At 35.6% G+C, this 13310-nt stretch overlaps 1 protein-coding gene across 7 annotated transcripts; it reads right to left on the minus strand.

Moving 5' to 3' along the window:
• Window positions 1-853: 853 nt before the first annotated feature.
• Window positions 854-8713, minus strand: LOC108331634 (uncharacterized). 7 transcript variants are annotated; one of them, XM_052876170.1, is made up of 16 exons: window positions 8196-8713; window positions 7492-7542; window positions 7178-7408; window positions 6826-6924; window positions 6661-6716; window positions 6470-6581; window positions 6195-6374; window positions 5736-6005; window positions 4279-4491; window positions 3995-4198; window positions 3785-3910; window positions 2929-3225; window positions 2732-2830; window positions 1983-2467; window positions 1853-1885; window positions 854-1173 (listed from the first exon to the last, which is right to left on the minus strand). In XM_052876170.1, coding segments are annotated over exons 1-16 (2598 nt in total). In that variant the 5' UTR covers window positions 8337-8713; the 3' UTR covers window positions 854-1172. The 7 variants fall into 7 exon arrangements, with proteins under 7 accessions (XP_052732130.1, XP_017421939.1, XP_017421942.1 ...); XM_017566450.2 differs by having other exon boundaries at window positions 3995-4210; XM_017566453.2 differs by having other exon boundaries at window positions 3785-3901; window positions 7178-7414; window positions 8196-8709.
• Window positions 8714-13310: the final 4597 nt, after the last annotated feature.

Genomic DNA, 13310 nt, shown 5'->3' on the forward strand with positions numbered 1-13310 from the left:
ATTTGACATTATTTAACCTCAGGAGTTGATAGTAATGATCCAGATAATTTGACACACGTCCACCTTTGAACTATATTACCAACAAATACTTAATCGTTAATTCAATATAGTCAGGAGTGATGTGGTTAACATATTTTACAGAACTATCAAGTTGTAGGTGTCCTCTTTCTTAATTCAACTTTTTAAAAGTAACATTGACAAAGAATAAGCCATCAAAATTGACTTTTAATTACATTTTCCACAACTTACCAATAAAAATTGTAATTTCTAAAATAAAATAAAATTTATACAACGATAAAAGTGTCATTTTACTTTAATAAATTATTTGCCACCTATTGTTATCAAAATAATAAAAAATTTAGTTTCTAACAGAAATATCGCCTTTTGGCTCCTTTTAAATATTTAAATCTAATACAATAAAATTAAAGCCACTATTTTCCCAATATTGATCATACCTGAATATTAACTCTTTACAATCAAACATCATAATGTTTTCTATTTCAATTTCCAAAAGCTACGCCTATTGTGAAACTAACACTCCATGAAGTTAGTATAAATAGTTTAACTCAACCAGATAAGATTAATCATTCTAATAATTATTTGCGTTCAGAATCATAATTCTGCAAACTAATAATTTTAGAAGACGTAACTGAGTGATTCTCAATAGCCAGTATTTTAACATAATTTAATTTTGAAGATGAAATGTTCGGATACCCCCTTAATGGTCAACTCAAATGATAAAGACGTAACCCGCAACCGCCACGTTTGTTGGGTGATGAACCCAAGCTGGAAGTTGCTAGACAGAGATATTGACCAAGTAAATATGGAAATGACAGAGAAGGAGGTTGCAAACTAAGCGGTTAACTATGTTGATTAATCTTTCAAGCATTCACCAAAAAAATGGAAGTTATGAGATGCAATGTATGCAAGAATATACCATAGCAAGAGGCCCACATTAACGAAAGCACACTGAATTGTAACAGCAGGGAGAATAATAAATTACTACAGAAACTGGAGATAGCACCGGCAACTTTAAATCATAATTAGGCCAGGGCAAAGATTACTCCGTCAATGCTTCAAAAAACATTCTCCCACAAACCCCATAAATATCTCTTCTATGTTTTCATCCGCATCCTGGTGAGACAGGATAATCTACACGCCCATCCATGTTCCCTGTCAATTCAACAGTTAATCAAATTATGAATTCATGCATAGCACTTTTATACTATTGCCAAAATATATACATTACATAGCTCACTAGAGCAATTTAAGTCCAACATAATTCTTAAGTACTCCGTAAATTGGAATATAACATAGTAAACTCGTATCCTGCAATGCAATGTTATATCTTCGCAATAGTAAAAATTGAAAATCAAACTACTTTTGTCTGACAAGGAAACTTGAATGTAATGATAATGATACATTCTCCATTAGTAAGAACCAAACGTCCTCAAGGAATAATTCAAAATCCATTCATTGGTTTTAAGAACAAAAATCCCGCACAAATACGTCTCTCTCCAATAGAGGCAGACAAATGCACATATATGCAATATAAATAATGACACTAAACTAATATTTATTACAAGGACTAGAAAGAGATTAATTACTTGGTAAATATGGGGACATCATAAAATACTTAAATGCATAAGTAACACTAGTCCCAGGTAAGGGGGTTAAAAGAGAGGAAACACACAGGAGTTTATTCCAACAAGTCAGAAATTAATGAGCAATGACAATAATAGTTAATACGAATTCATCCATGCCAAACCGAAGCAGACAACACATTTAATACGTATATGGAAATTTAAAGGAAATGTAATTAACATATTTAACTACGGAAAAGAAGACTCACTATCTCCGAGAAGGGTACACAGCACCAGTTGCCCTGTCATACAACAACAGTCAGTACAAGAACCTTTTTCTCATCATAGACAAAGCACATCATGACATATTATGGTTCAACGGTCTATCTAGAGCCATACCTGGTCTGCTGTTTAGAAGTGAAGCTTGAGACTAGCCTCCCATTTGCTGAGCCAGAAATTTGGGCACTGCCCCCATTGCCAACAGACTGGACAACCCTACTTTCAGGGCCATCCATTTCCCGAGAATCCTTAGATTTACTCAAAATCTTGACATTAGACAGACCTCCAGCAACACTGAAGCTTGGACCATTAGATTGTTGATGCTGCATGACTGACAACTTTAGAGGATCATCCCCCAAATTAGAAGAGATGACGGCATATTCTTCAAGTGCTTTGTCACTTTTGATATTTTTCGAATCAATTGAAGGAACTTTTTTCATGCGATGAGACTGGGCCATTGGTGTAACTGCCACAGTGGACATATATGAAGAATACGGAGTTGATGCAGCTGCCGCTGCTGCAACTTTTGCAACTGCTGCAGTTGCAGCAACCATTTTCTGTGCACCTTCTCGGAGCTGAATATAGTCATCCTCAATCAAAAATAACTGAAAATATTAAAAGGAAGAATATCTGTCAGGCTTTGATGCAAATCCATCGTCAGTAAACAATACAAACGTGATATGAAGATAATTAAAAGAAATGCTAGACATGCAGAACTTTTGACAAGTTGATTTTGAGTTTTTGATGTATGAGTGGTCCAACAACAATCTTTCTAATCAACCTGAATTTCTTCAAAATTATGACTAATCATATCTTGTTGTAAGCATTAATTTGAAGTCTAGACACTCAAACTGTTATTAAAAACTTACTTCAGGATGGCTACCCACAAAATCATCCAACTTCCCATACTTCCTTTTGTAATCATGCCAATGTAGAGGTGCAAGCATCTTGCCCAGCCTGTTAGGGAGCTATATTTGAAACATTACACAAGTTACACCCAGTTAGTTAGGGAGAAATAAGGCATATTTTTGTTGTAACTGACAGTTGACATTTAAAGCTCACTAACCGTTGAACTAATTCGAATTCTACCACCAGCAGGAATAGTACGAACAATACAGGCTAATAATGACTTTTCATCAAGGAGAGCGGTCTCTGATGTCTTTGTAATTGTTGTTGAAACTGTTGAACCAGATGATGTGAAAACTTCAGACAAGACAGAATCAGTAGAATTATTCTGAATCATTTCATCATGATTAACTGATTGGCTTTTGACAGGGGATGCATTTGTTGCAGAACTTGCTTGCTCAGCCAATAAAACTTGGTCATCAGGCCCTTCTTTAGATAAAGTCACAGAATTCTGCTCCTGGATAAGGGAAAAAAGGCTTACAATTTATCTTTTCAGCTGTAACAGTAACCAGATCAAAGACAAATTTGAATTGGTTTCTTAAGCACTTTCAGTTCAGCACTCTTTGATGCACTGTGCTCTTCGAGAAGGGAATATGTTAGCTTTCCTCTTATCCATAAGAGGGGCCAGATCAGAGACAGCTTTCAGATTGCTTTTTTCAAGTGCTGTATATTCAGCACTGTTCTTTCAAGCAAAAAAAAAAAACGAAGTGATTTGTAAACTATTCAAAAAAAAACTTATTACATGGTGAAAAGCTCCTGTACAAGTGTTTGTCTTCAAAATGAATCAGAATGTATCCACATTTGAATTTTAAATTAAAATCAATGTTTCGTATTCCATTGGGCTTTTCAGAAATGCATTTGGAAACAACCGTGTACTTTCAGTTGGTACATACAACTAAAATATCTAGACTTCTTCAAACAATTACAATGGGACAAAATTAGTAGTCGAACTAACCTCACATTATTCCAAACCAAAAGGATCTGACATGCAACCAAATTTAAAACTTGGGACAAACCTTAATTTCACCATTTGGCTCAAAAGAGTTCAATCGCAAAGCATCAGAGAACTGTAAAGAAATTTGTTGCATGCTCTGATCCGGTGGGGAAGCAACAATTTGACCCTTATCAACTGACTGAAGAACCTTGGAAAAATTCAAAAAATTATCATCAGTATTTTAATAAAGTCTCAAGGGAAATAGCATAAAAAGTTAATACCAATCATTAACCTGGGTTTCAGTGGTAACTGAAGAAATAATAGTTTGTGCCCCCTCGCCTTGCTGAATGTGAGCATCCAGATAGTCTCTATGAAGAGTTTTCCCATTAACAGACATTTCATAACTAAACTTAGCATCTGATCGCATCAAATTCTGATCTGTCTGAGATGACGAAGGATGTTCCTTTACGGGTAATTGTGAACCCTCTGACACAGACTGAAGAAACAACTGTAAGTACACACAGTTAAAATACAGATAGAAATGCAGAGAGCATAAATGTAGGTATCTTCTGATACCTGTTGACTTTGCCACTGCTGCACAGGAGACATTGAGGGCACTGGATGAAAATGTCCAACATGTGATTGAGGAACATGTGATGCAACAGAATTGGGCACTCCTTGTTGGTGCATAACAAAAGGATGCAATGCAGTTACTTGGCCGTGTGGGAGGTATGATGGTTGGACAAGTAAAGACGATGGAGTAATAGGGACACCAGGAACATGTTCAGTCTGAACAAAAAAAAAAGGGATAAGATATTCGTTGTCTAATCAAGTCATGGTGACTGTCACATCATATTCATATAAAAAGAACAGAAACTGTTTTCATCAAGATAACTCTCATTTCAATGAAGACAGACACTGGTACATCCATTTACATTCATTCTAAATAAGTCAATTAGATCTCAACTTTCTAGCATTGTGCACGCACTCAAGCACCACTACTTCATCAACATCTGTCTATATCTTCGGAAACTAAAATACTGATATAAAGAATTAGATCAATCTAAGTTCTTCAAACCAAAACACTCAGTAATGGATTAACTTTCAGCCTAGAATATTTGTACCCATCGCATTATCCTATTCCTCAATTGTTATGTCCTTGTCTTGCCAAAAAAAATCAATTCACACACCGTACAAAGAAAAACAAACCCTCCTTCTCTTTCTTGTAATCCAATACCATTCATACACACCATCAACATCTAATACAAAGTTAAAGAGGTGATTTCAACAAGGTCACTATTTTAACAAAGAAATACATGAACTTCGACCTAAATTTTAGCTAGCACGTTGCCAACAAAATATCAAAAAAACACATCGAATACACAAGTCCATAAAATATTCTGCATGAATTTTGTTCCAGTAACAGTATAATTAAAATGTTCTCATTAAAAAAATGCCAAATTCTAACAAATAAAAATAAATAAATAAATAATAAATTTTAAAAAAAACTTGCTTATATCTTATCTAATTAAACAACTCCAATGAATTAATCATGGACAAAATATTTCAAATTAATTAACCATGGACAAAAGATTACAAATGTTAAGAATTAAAGACATCCAACACAACCAATATATATTATACTACAATATGTTAAGGAGTCAAAAAACCAAAACAACAGAAATTCTATAACTAGATTAAAATTTAATTTAAAAAAAAAAAAGCAAATATAAGATAAAATTTGCAAATCAGCATCTAAACTAGCAACCATGACATGATTAACAAGAACCTATTAATGAAAACATAAAGGTTTCTAAAGAGCGTCCAAAGAAACCACTTATCAGTAAACATGATCAAAATGAATAATTACATTCAAAATCATTCCAGCAGCTCTAGCACAGCTCAAGAATATTACCAAACAAAAAGGGTAATAGTTGCACACATGAAATGCCGACATCAACATTGTTTTAATTGCAGGTTCAACAAACATCAGATATTTCCCAAAGTTCTTTCTATGAATTATAGCACCCAACCTGGATTGATGCATTGCCAGTTGATGAAAATGGTACACCATTATCAGTGCTTTCATTTGGAACGAGACCATTATTTCCACCTGAAGCATTGGTTCCATTTAAGTCAAATTGACTTCCATTTTCATGTTCAAACTGAGTAGCATTACTTTTAGAATTCAATTGGGATATTCTTGAATCATCATTGTAAGTTCCACTCCTCTCTCTTGCATCAGCCAGTTCAAGCTGTAGTTGTTGAATAGTATGCAAATGAACTCTTTCCATCTCTGCAAACTAAAGCCAAGCCAAATGTTTACATCCACTATTAAAGGGCAATACCCAATCACAACAATAAATCACTTGGCAAATATTAATAATTTTTTGGGTCACAACTGAAAGGGATGCCACAAAACAAAATGATTTTGTGTTGTACGAAATTAAGCAAACTTAATCTGAGAAGGCAAAAAAGTTTGGCAGATCAACCTGTCTCTGAAAACCCATCCAAAGCTGATTGTATTGCTCTGTGCGCTCTCGCAATTCAGCTTGTAATGTTTGGTTTGTTGTTGATTGGAAAACATCCATCTCACGAACCCGAGCTATCCATGCTTGGGCCTCTCTTAACTGCTCATCTTTAAACATAATGGTCTCTTGAGCACCCCTATGCTGAAATAAAGAATCACCGTTAATTCATTTAAGGCCAAATAAATAGAAAAAAAAAACTCAAAAAACAAATTATAAAGCAAATAAAGACTCCATACTTGTTCCTGCAACTCAATAAGCTGCCTATCTTTTTCTTGAATATGTTCTTGTAGATCATGTATTTGTTTAATATGCTGAGCTCTTTCAGCTTCTGAGTGATCACGCTCCATTCTTAAAAATGATTAACTCTGTAATTAAAGAAGGCCAGAACAAAACCTAAAAATCCAATAATTCAGGCAATAGAAAAAACCTGAAAGTTGCAAGCTCTTTGTTTTGCTCACGGAGAAGGTCTTGTTTGGCCCACGCCTAACATGACAATTGAATAGATCAGCATGTATAACTTAATACAATGATCACCCAAATTAACATCCAGAAAAACATAAATAAGAAAAAGGAAAGTAGAAATTCAACAGACTGCTTCATTGTCTAATTTAATAGCATGCAGCTCTCTTTCTTTCTCTTCCATTTTCCTTTCAAGATCATGAATTGTACGCTCCCTTTCACAAAGTTGCTCCTGCAAAACCATTTAAACAAGTTTTAGAGTAGACAAATAATGTAAGTTAAAACAGATATTTCAAGTATACAATGCCCCGTTTAGATATTAGTAATAATTGATGAAAACAGCTGCTTCTGATGCACCAAACTATTACAACAATAGAAACTTACACAGCTGTTATCATAAAAGGGCGCAATTAAAAGTAATACCATGTAGTTCTAGTAAAAAAAAATGAGAAAATCCAATTTCTGTCACATGATGATATTTGCACCTGAAGCTTGGTGGTATTATTAACATTGTCCTTGAGCTGAGCATCAAAGCTGTTTCGCATGTCCATTATCTCAGTTCTAGCAATCATTTGTGCCTTTAGGTCGATCTCCATTTGCAATAGCTCCTGCCTTTGTCTAACAACATTATGAAGCTGCTGTTGCAAAATATCATTGTCTAGTGTTCCATCCACTGTTATTGAACAAAAGTCAACATCAAGAGGCTCTCTTCCTTGCTGCACCTTGAAAACAGGACAAAATCATCTTCAGGTTCTTAATTCCCTAAAACTAAAAAGCTATTCTTATACCATCACCTTACCTCATATATGGTTCTCTCGTCTGATTGCCCTAGTTTGGCATTGTCTAACTCCTGTACATCAGCAGATGTCATTGAACAAATAAAAGAAGTTTTAAGAGTACATCCATCGATACAAAGATAACCAATCAAAATTGAACACTCGTAGGCCAAAAACCTAAGTGTGTTGATCAAACCAAGAGTCTATACCCAGTAATGCCGTAACTTTAAACATCAAGATCAAATGGGTACATTGAACGTAACATTGACTTGTTATACAAAAAATTGGCGCTGGGTTTACCGTGTTGAGCACATTGCCGGAGCTCTTTTTTTTTACAGCTTTGACTAAACCGCCGTTCCTATAAAAGTAACTAGCCATATCGTAATTGAAAGAATCAAGTCTGTTCACCTCGGAAAAAAATGTCACATTCGCTTAGAGGTTTACTTTAACAACAAGACATTAGGGAAACCCAAGAACACCTAAGCTTAAAACACGATAGAGGAAACACATATCGCGTCAAACAACACTATTAAACCCTAATCCCAATTTGGTGAGATAAGAACTAACAAATGCTGTAAACCTAAACTAAAATTAGACAATAAAACGATTCCTCTCGTTCTCTAGATCGCTAACAAAGTAAAATACTAAATTTTCAAAATGCACATCCCCCATTACTCCCGAACCGCAGAATGACACAATACCAAGTGTTTACACGCCAAACAAGTACCTCGTCGTCTGGGTTCCGGGCGGAATGGTGATGGTCGGCGACAGCCCACCACTCTTTGCGGGACGGAGGCGGCATCTGGAGCGAGACACCCCGTACGGCGGCGGCAGTGGCGGCGGCGGCAACGGCGGCCGTAGCCTCCATGAAGCGAGAAGCGGTGACGGTGGGCCCACGTCAGCAGGGAGTAGAGAGGGGGAGAGTCAGTGTAAGGGAAGGAAAAAGGTGGAATGAGATGAGGAGGAAATCCCTAACCCTAGAATTGAAAAAATTGTAATAACGGGAATTGGAAAGGAGAGAAGAAGGATAGAAGAGGATTGGGATTTCGGAAGGGTTTTGGGGTTGAATGAAGAGAGTGTGTGTGTGTGGTGAGTGAGAGAGTGGAGTAAGTGAGGAGATGATTGGCTGTGACAAATTTCGACCGGCACGGCGTGAACGCCATTTATAAGGCACATTCTCACTCCGTGGATGTCATCTCCCTCCGCGAACGCGTGGATCCTACCTTCCTACTCTCGTTTTTTGTTCGTTTCCTCCTTTTGGTTACGGGCCCTTCAATTCTATTACTTCCACCATAGCCCATTTCATGAATCTATTAAAAAAATGAGGGGGTTCTTCCTGCACCCCCAAATTTTATTATCATCCCCATTTTAACCCTACACATTATATATTATATATTAAATAATTAGGTGAAGATTATTTACTGTCATTTTCCATCCCATAAAATTATTTACTCCCCCAATGTCCACTCCTAAGTAACTTCTTTCCCTGTCAAAGATTGAAGTTTGTTTGAGGTGAACATGTTTTCGTGAGTAGTAGAAGAAAGTTAGATTTACAAAGTTATAGTTTCAAATAGAAGTATGATTTTCATCTTTAGTAGTTTATAGTATATTTTTGTATGGAATTTTTCGATGTGGAGGTCACAACCATCGAATTTCATAATTCATTTTTTCTTTTCAAATTTGGGGAAGGGTTTTGGAGTTTGGTGTGGGTGATGTTAACATATTTCATGGAAGTCTTGTTAAATTTTTTTTTAAATTCGATTAACATGAACCATTAGATTCTGAAATTTGGTTAACTTCGTTACTTGTTGTAACGGATTTTTCAAGGTTTTAGTTGATTCTTTTTATATGTAATACATAACATAAGTTCAATTATAGTTATTATTGTTATTATTATTGAACAAGCTATGTATTCTTTATTGTTTTGTTGTTATAAGTGGTTAGAATGTTGATAAATAAGATGAAATATTATTCTTTAAGTTTTAAGAATTATATGAAATAAATCAGAGCTTTATGGCATATATTTCTATTTTCAAAGTAAAATATGCAAGGGAAATTATACTAGTAGTTTTGCAACTTATGAGGTTTTCCTCACACGTGATGTGTTAATTGAGTGAGTTTGATGGATTTCATTTTATCTTAGTTTTGTTGTTGTAATTGTAAGATCTGATAAACATGATGGTCAACTTAGAAGGAAGACATATGTATTGATAGGATGTGAAAGGGGTAGAAAGTACAAGAAATACAAATTTGATGTTCAACTTAGTATATCTGGCACACAAAAATTTTATTTTCCTTTTAAATTGAAAGGAAAACCTGTTACCAATGAGGAGCATTGATACTTTGAAGATAAAATATTTTGATGATGCTGCAAGTGATAAAACTCGAAGAATCAAGTTATAATTGTTTTAAAAGCACTTTCGTAGTTTACAAATGTATTAGGAAAGATTTCAACTTGTAAACACTTAGAAATCTCGTATCTTCAAGTTAGTTACGTATATAATCGATTATATGGTAGAATAATCTATTATCATGAGCTTTCTTGAAAAACCATTTTGCTTTGGAATAATCGATTATTACTCCAAATAATCGATTATCATTGGTCCTGATGAGAACTGCACAAGTCCCTGGAATAATCGATTGTTCCTCAGAATAATCGATTATCACTTTTTGAAAAACTCTGTAACGGACTTAAATAATCTATTATCACTAACAATAATCGATTATCACTGGCAGTTGTAATCTGTCTTTTCACTTCAGACCAGTTGTCTATATATAGTTGTTTTTAAAACCCTTAGAGGGTTAACTTTGAGCTTTTTAAGAATACAGTGTAACTGAGGAAGTTCTAAAAAGCTGGTTCATTGCATTGTCTGGTCTCGTGAATAGGAGAAGCTCGTGCTTTGTGGGTCAAAGGTCGGAGCGGTTCTCTTCGAGTTGGCAACGTTGTTGTTCTTCCAGTTCGTTGGTCGAAGGAAGATTCTGACTACACTGTTCCGGTTCGTTGATCGAAGGAAAGTGTGGTTGCTTGCTTCCGGTTCGTTGGTCGAAGGAAGCACCCTTCCGGTTCGTTCGTCGAAGGAAGGTTTTATCTTTATGTTTTATTCACCCTATTGTAAATCTGTGAAACTGAGTTTTAGTGAAAACGTTAATCACTTTTTATAGTGATTAACAACTGGACGTAGAATTTTTTGATTCGAACCAGGATAAAATTTCTGTGTTGAATTTTTCTACTCTCTACACTCTTTACATTTTCCACACATCAACTGTTCGATAAATTTTCTCTAAGAAAACTAATTTTATAAAAACGGACCATGTTAACTTAAGTTGTGACCGAACACGCTTTCCTCTTATTTTATTCCGCTGCGTGACTCTAAGATGCCGGTTGTCTTAATACCGACAAATGGTATCAAAGCTTGCTTTGATATTCTTTCTAACTTTTGCGAAAATGGTCGGTCATCAAACTCAAATGTATGTCGAAGGTGCTTCCATCAACAGACCACCACTTTTTACTGGTGATAACTATGCATTTTGGAAAGTCAGAATGGAAATATTTATGGGGTCTGTTGACAGAGGCATCTGGGAAGCTGTACAAAATGGTCCTTATATTCCAAAAAGTATTGTTGATGGTGTAGAAGTAGAAAAACCATACTTTAACTAGACTGTTGAGGAAAATAGAAGAGCCCAATTTTATATTAAGGCTCGTAATATTATTTTATCTACTGTTGTACTTGATGAATTCTATAGAATTTCAGTTTGTAAGACAACACAGGAAATGTGGGAGGTCCTCAGAGTCACACATGAAGGTACATATGACGTGAAACGCGCAAGAAACAACATGCTCATCTAGGAGTATGAGATGTTCAGAATGCAGCCTAGAGCAACCATTTCAGATGTTCAAAAGCGCTTCACTCACATTGTGAACCACTTGACAGGATTGGGTAAGACTTTTGACACTGATGAATTGAATGTAAAAATATTGAAATCATTGGATAGGTCGTGGCAACCAAAGGTGACTGCCATCTCGGAGTCTCAATGGCGATTCTCTTTGGAAAGCTTCGTGAGCACGAGCTTGAGTTGAAAAGACTAACTACAGAAGAGGATCAAGGCAAAAGAAAGACGCTTGCCTTCAAATCTGAAACTTCTAAGGGAAAAAGTTCAAGAAAAATTGAAGATGATGGTTCGATGATGAAGAGAACATGAACCTCATGGTAAAGAAGTTTGCGAAATTCATGAGAGCAAAAGGAAAAGATAAGTACCGTGAAGAAAGAAAAGAAAATCAAGGTTCTCAATCAAGCATAAAGTGTTATTGATGCGGAGAAAGAGGACACGTGAAGACTGATTGTCCTAAGAACAAGAAAATTGAAGAAAAGAAAGAAATAAGATTTTCCAAGAAAAAGAAAGCCTATATAGCATGGGAGCAAAATGCTTCTAGTTCTTCAAGCGCTAGTGAATCAGATGAGGAAGCAAATCTATGTTTAATGGCAGACTCAAAAGATGTTGGAAGCCCAGTAAGTGACTTTAGTTTTGAGTCAAGTGATGAATTTGATTTACAAAAGGCATTTCTTGAATTATTAAATGAATATGAAAAACTAGATGCTGCTCATAAAATTCTAAAAAATGATTTTAAGGATTTGCAAATTAAATATGAGAAAGCTTTAGATGAAGAATGTCAGAGCGGCTGCAGCGGAATGGTTAGCATGGGATAACAAACAAAGAGGGTTTTGGCAGCACTGTCCATGTGACCCAGCATGTTTCTCGTGACCCAGCTGACTTGGCCTTCAAGCTCGTTTTGTATTTTGAATTTTGGAGGGAATTTAGCTCAGAATTGAGGCCTTCTTCACCTATAAATAAGAGGGCCTCCCCTTTGTATTTCCTCACTTTTGAGCTTAGTGAAATGCTGCAGAAATTGTTTTCCAGCCCTATTTCTCTTGAGTCACTCTTTCTCTTCACTTTTTCTACCCTTTCCTCTAGCTTCCTTCCATAGTAGGAAGGCCTTCTGAGCTGAGAGGTCTCTCCACACACTCCTTCCATTAAAAACACACCAAAACACCATTCATCTACTTCCATTCCGCTGCACTTTCATGGCTTGCTGTTTGGAGTTGCAACCTGCAAGTTCCAAGTCTGGCAAGCTTCCATCAAGTGGTATCAGAGCTTAGGTCATCCACGCACCAAGAGCTAAGCTATTCCTCCATCTTTGCACTCCATTTCTGCATTTTGTTGTGCTTTCTGTTTCAGTTTTTCAGTTTCTGTTTTGAGTATCTTTTGTTTCTGTTTTGTAATTCCAGTCACTATTATTGTGCTTCCATTCTTTTTTCATGTTTATTTTTCATTTTAAACGGTGAGTTTTCTTTGCTTGAGTCATTTTCAGCCTTATCTTTCAATTTCAAGTTTGTCATAAGTCATGTGCATATTCTGATGCAGTTTTAATTCTGTTTGTTCTAGTATTAATCTGTTCTGCTGTGTTTCATTGTAAGTTGCTTGAGTTCAAGTGCTAGATAAGCCATATATCAACCAATAAAGGAAATGAGAATTTGTTCTAGCCTTGGTGATACAAGCTAAAGCACTAGAAATCCATTTTGGTTTCAAAATCTATGTTGAACTCTGCTGCAGAATTTCAATTCTGTTTTAAATCATAAAACTGTTTTCAGCTGGTTTTTATTCATTCTGTTGCTTAGCACAAATTTGTTTGATGTTATTGAAGGATGCTAAAGGTGTGGCAAACCATAATAAGTAATGAAATGCAATATGCATAGCTTGGTTGCTCAAAATCCTTAGCATCTCACTGTTTCAGTTTTCATTTCTAGCTTTCACTGTGCTAAAATTCTTTGTTTGGTCTAATTCC

Source organism: Vigna angularis, chromosome 4 (genome assembly GCF_016808095.1).
Source record: "Vigna angularis cultivar LongXiaoDou No.4 chromosome 4, ASM1680809v1, whole genome shotgun sequence".
NCBI classification, from domain to species: domain Eukaryota; kingdom Viridiplantae; phylum Streptophyta; class Magnoliopsida; order Fabales; family Fabaceae; genus Vigna; species Vigna angularis.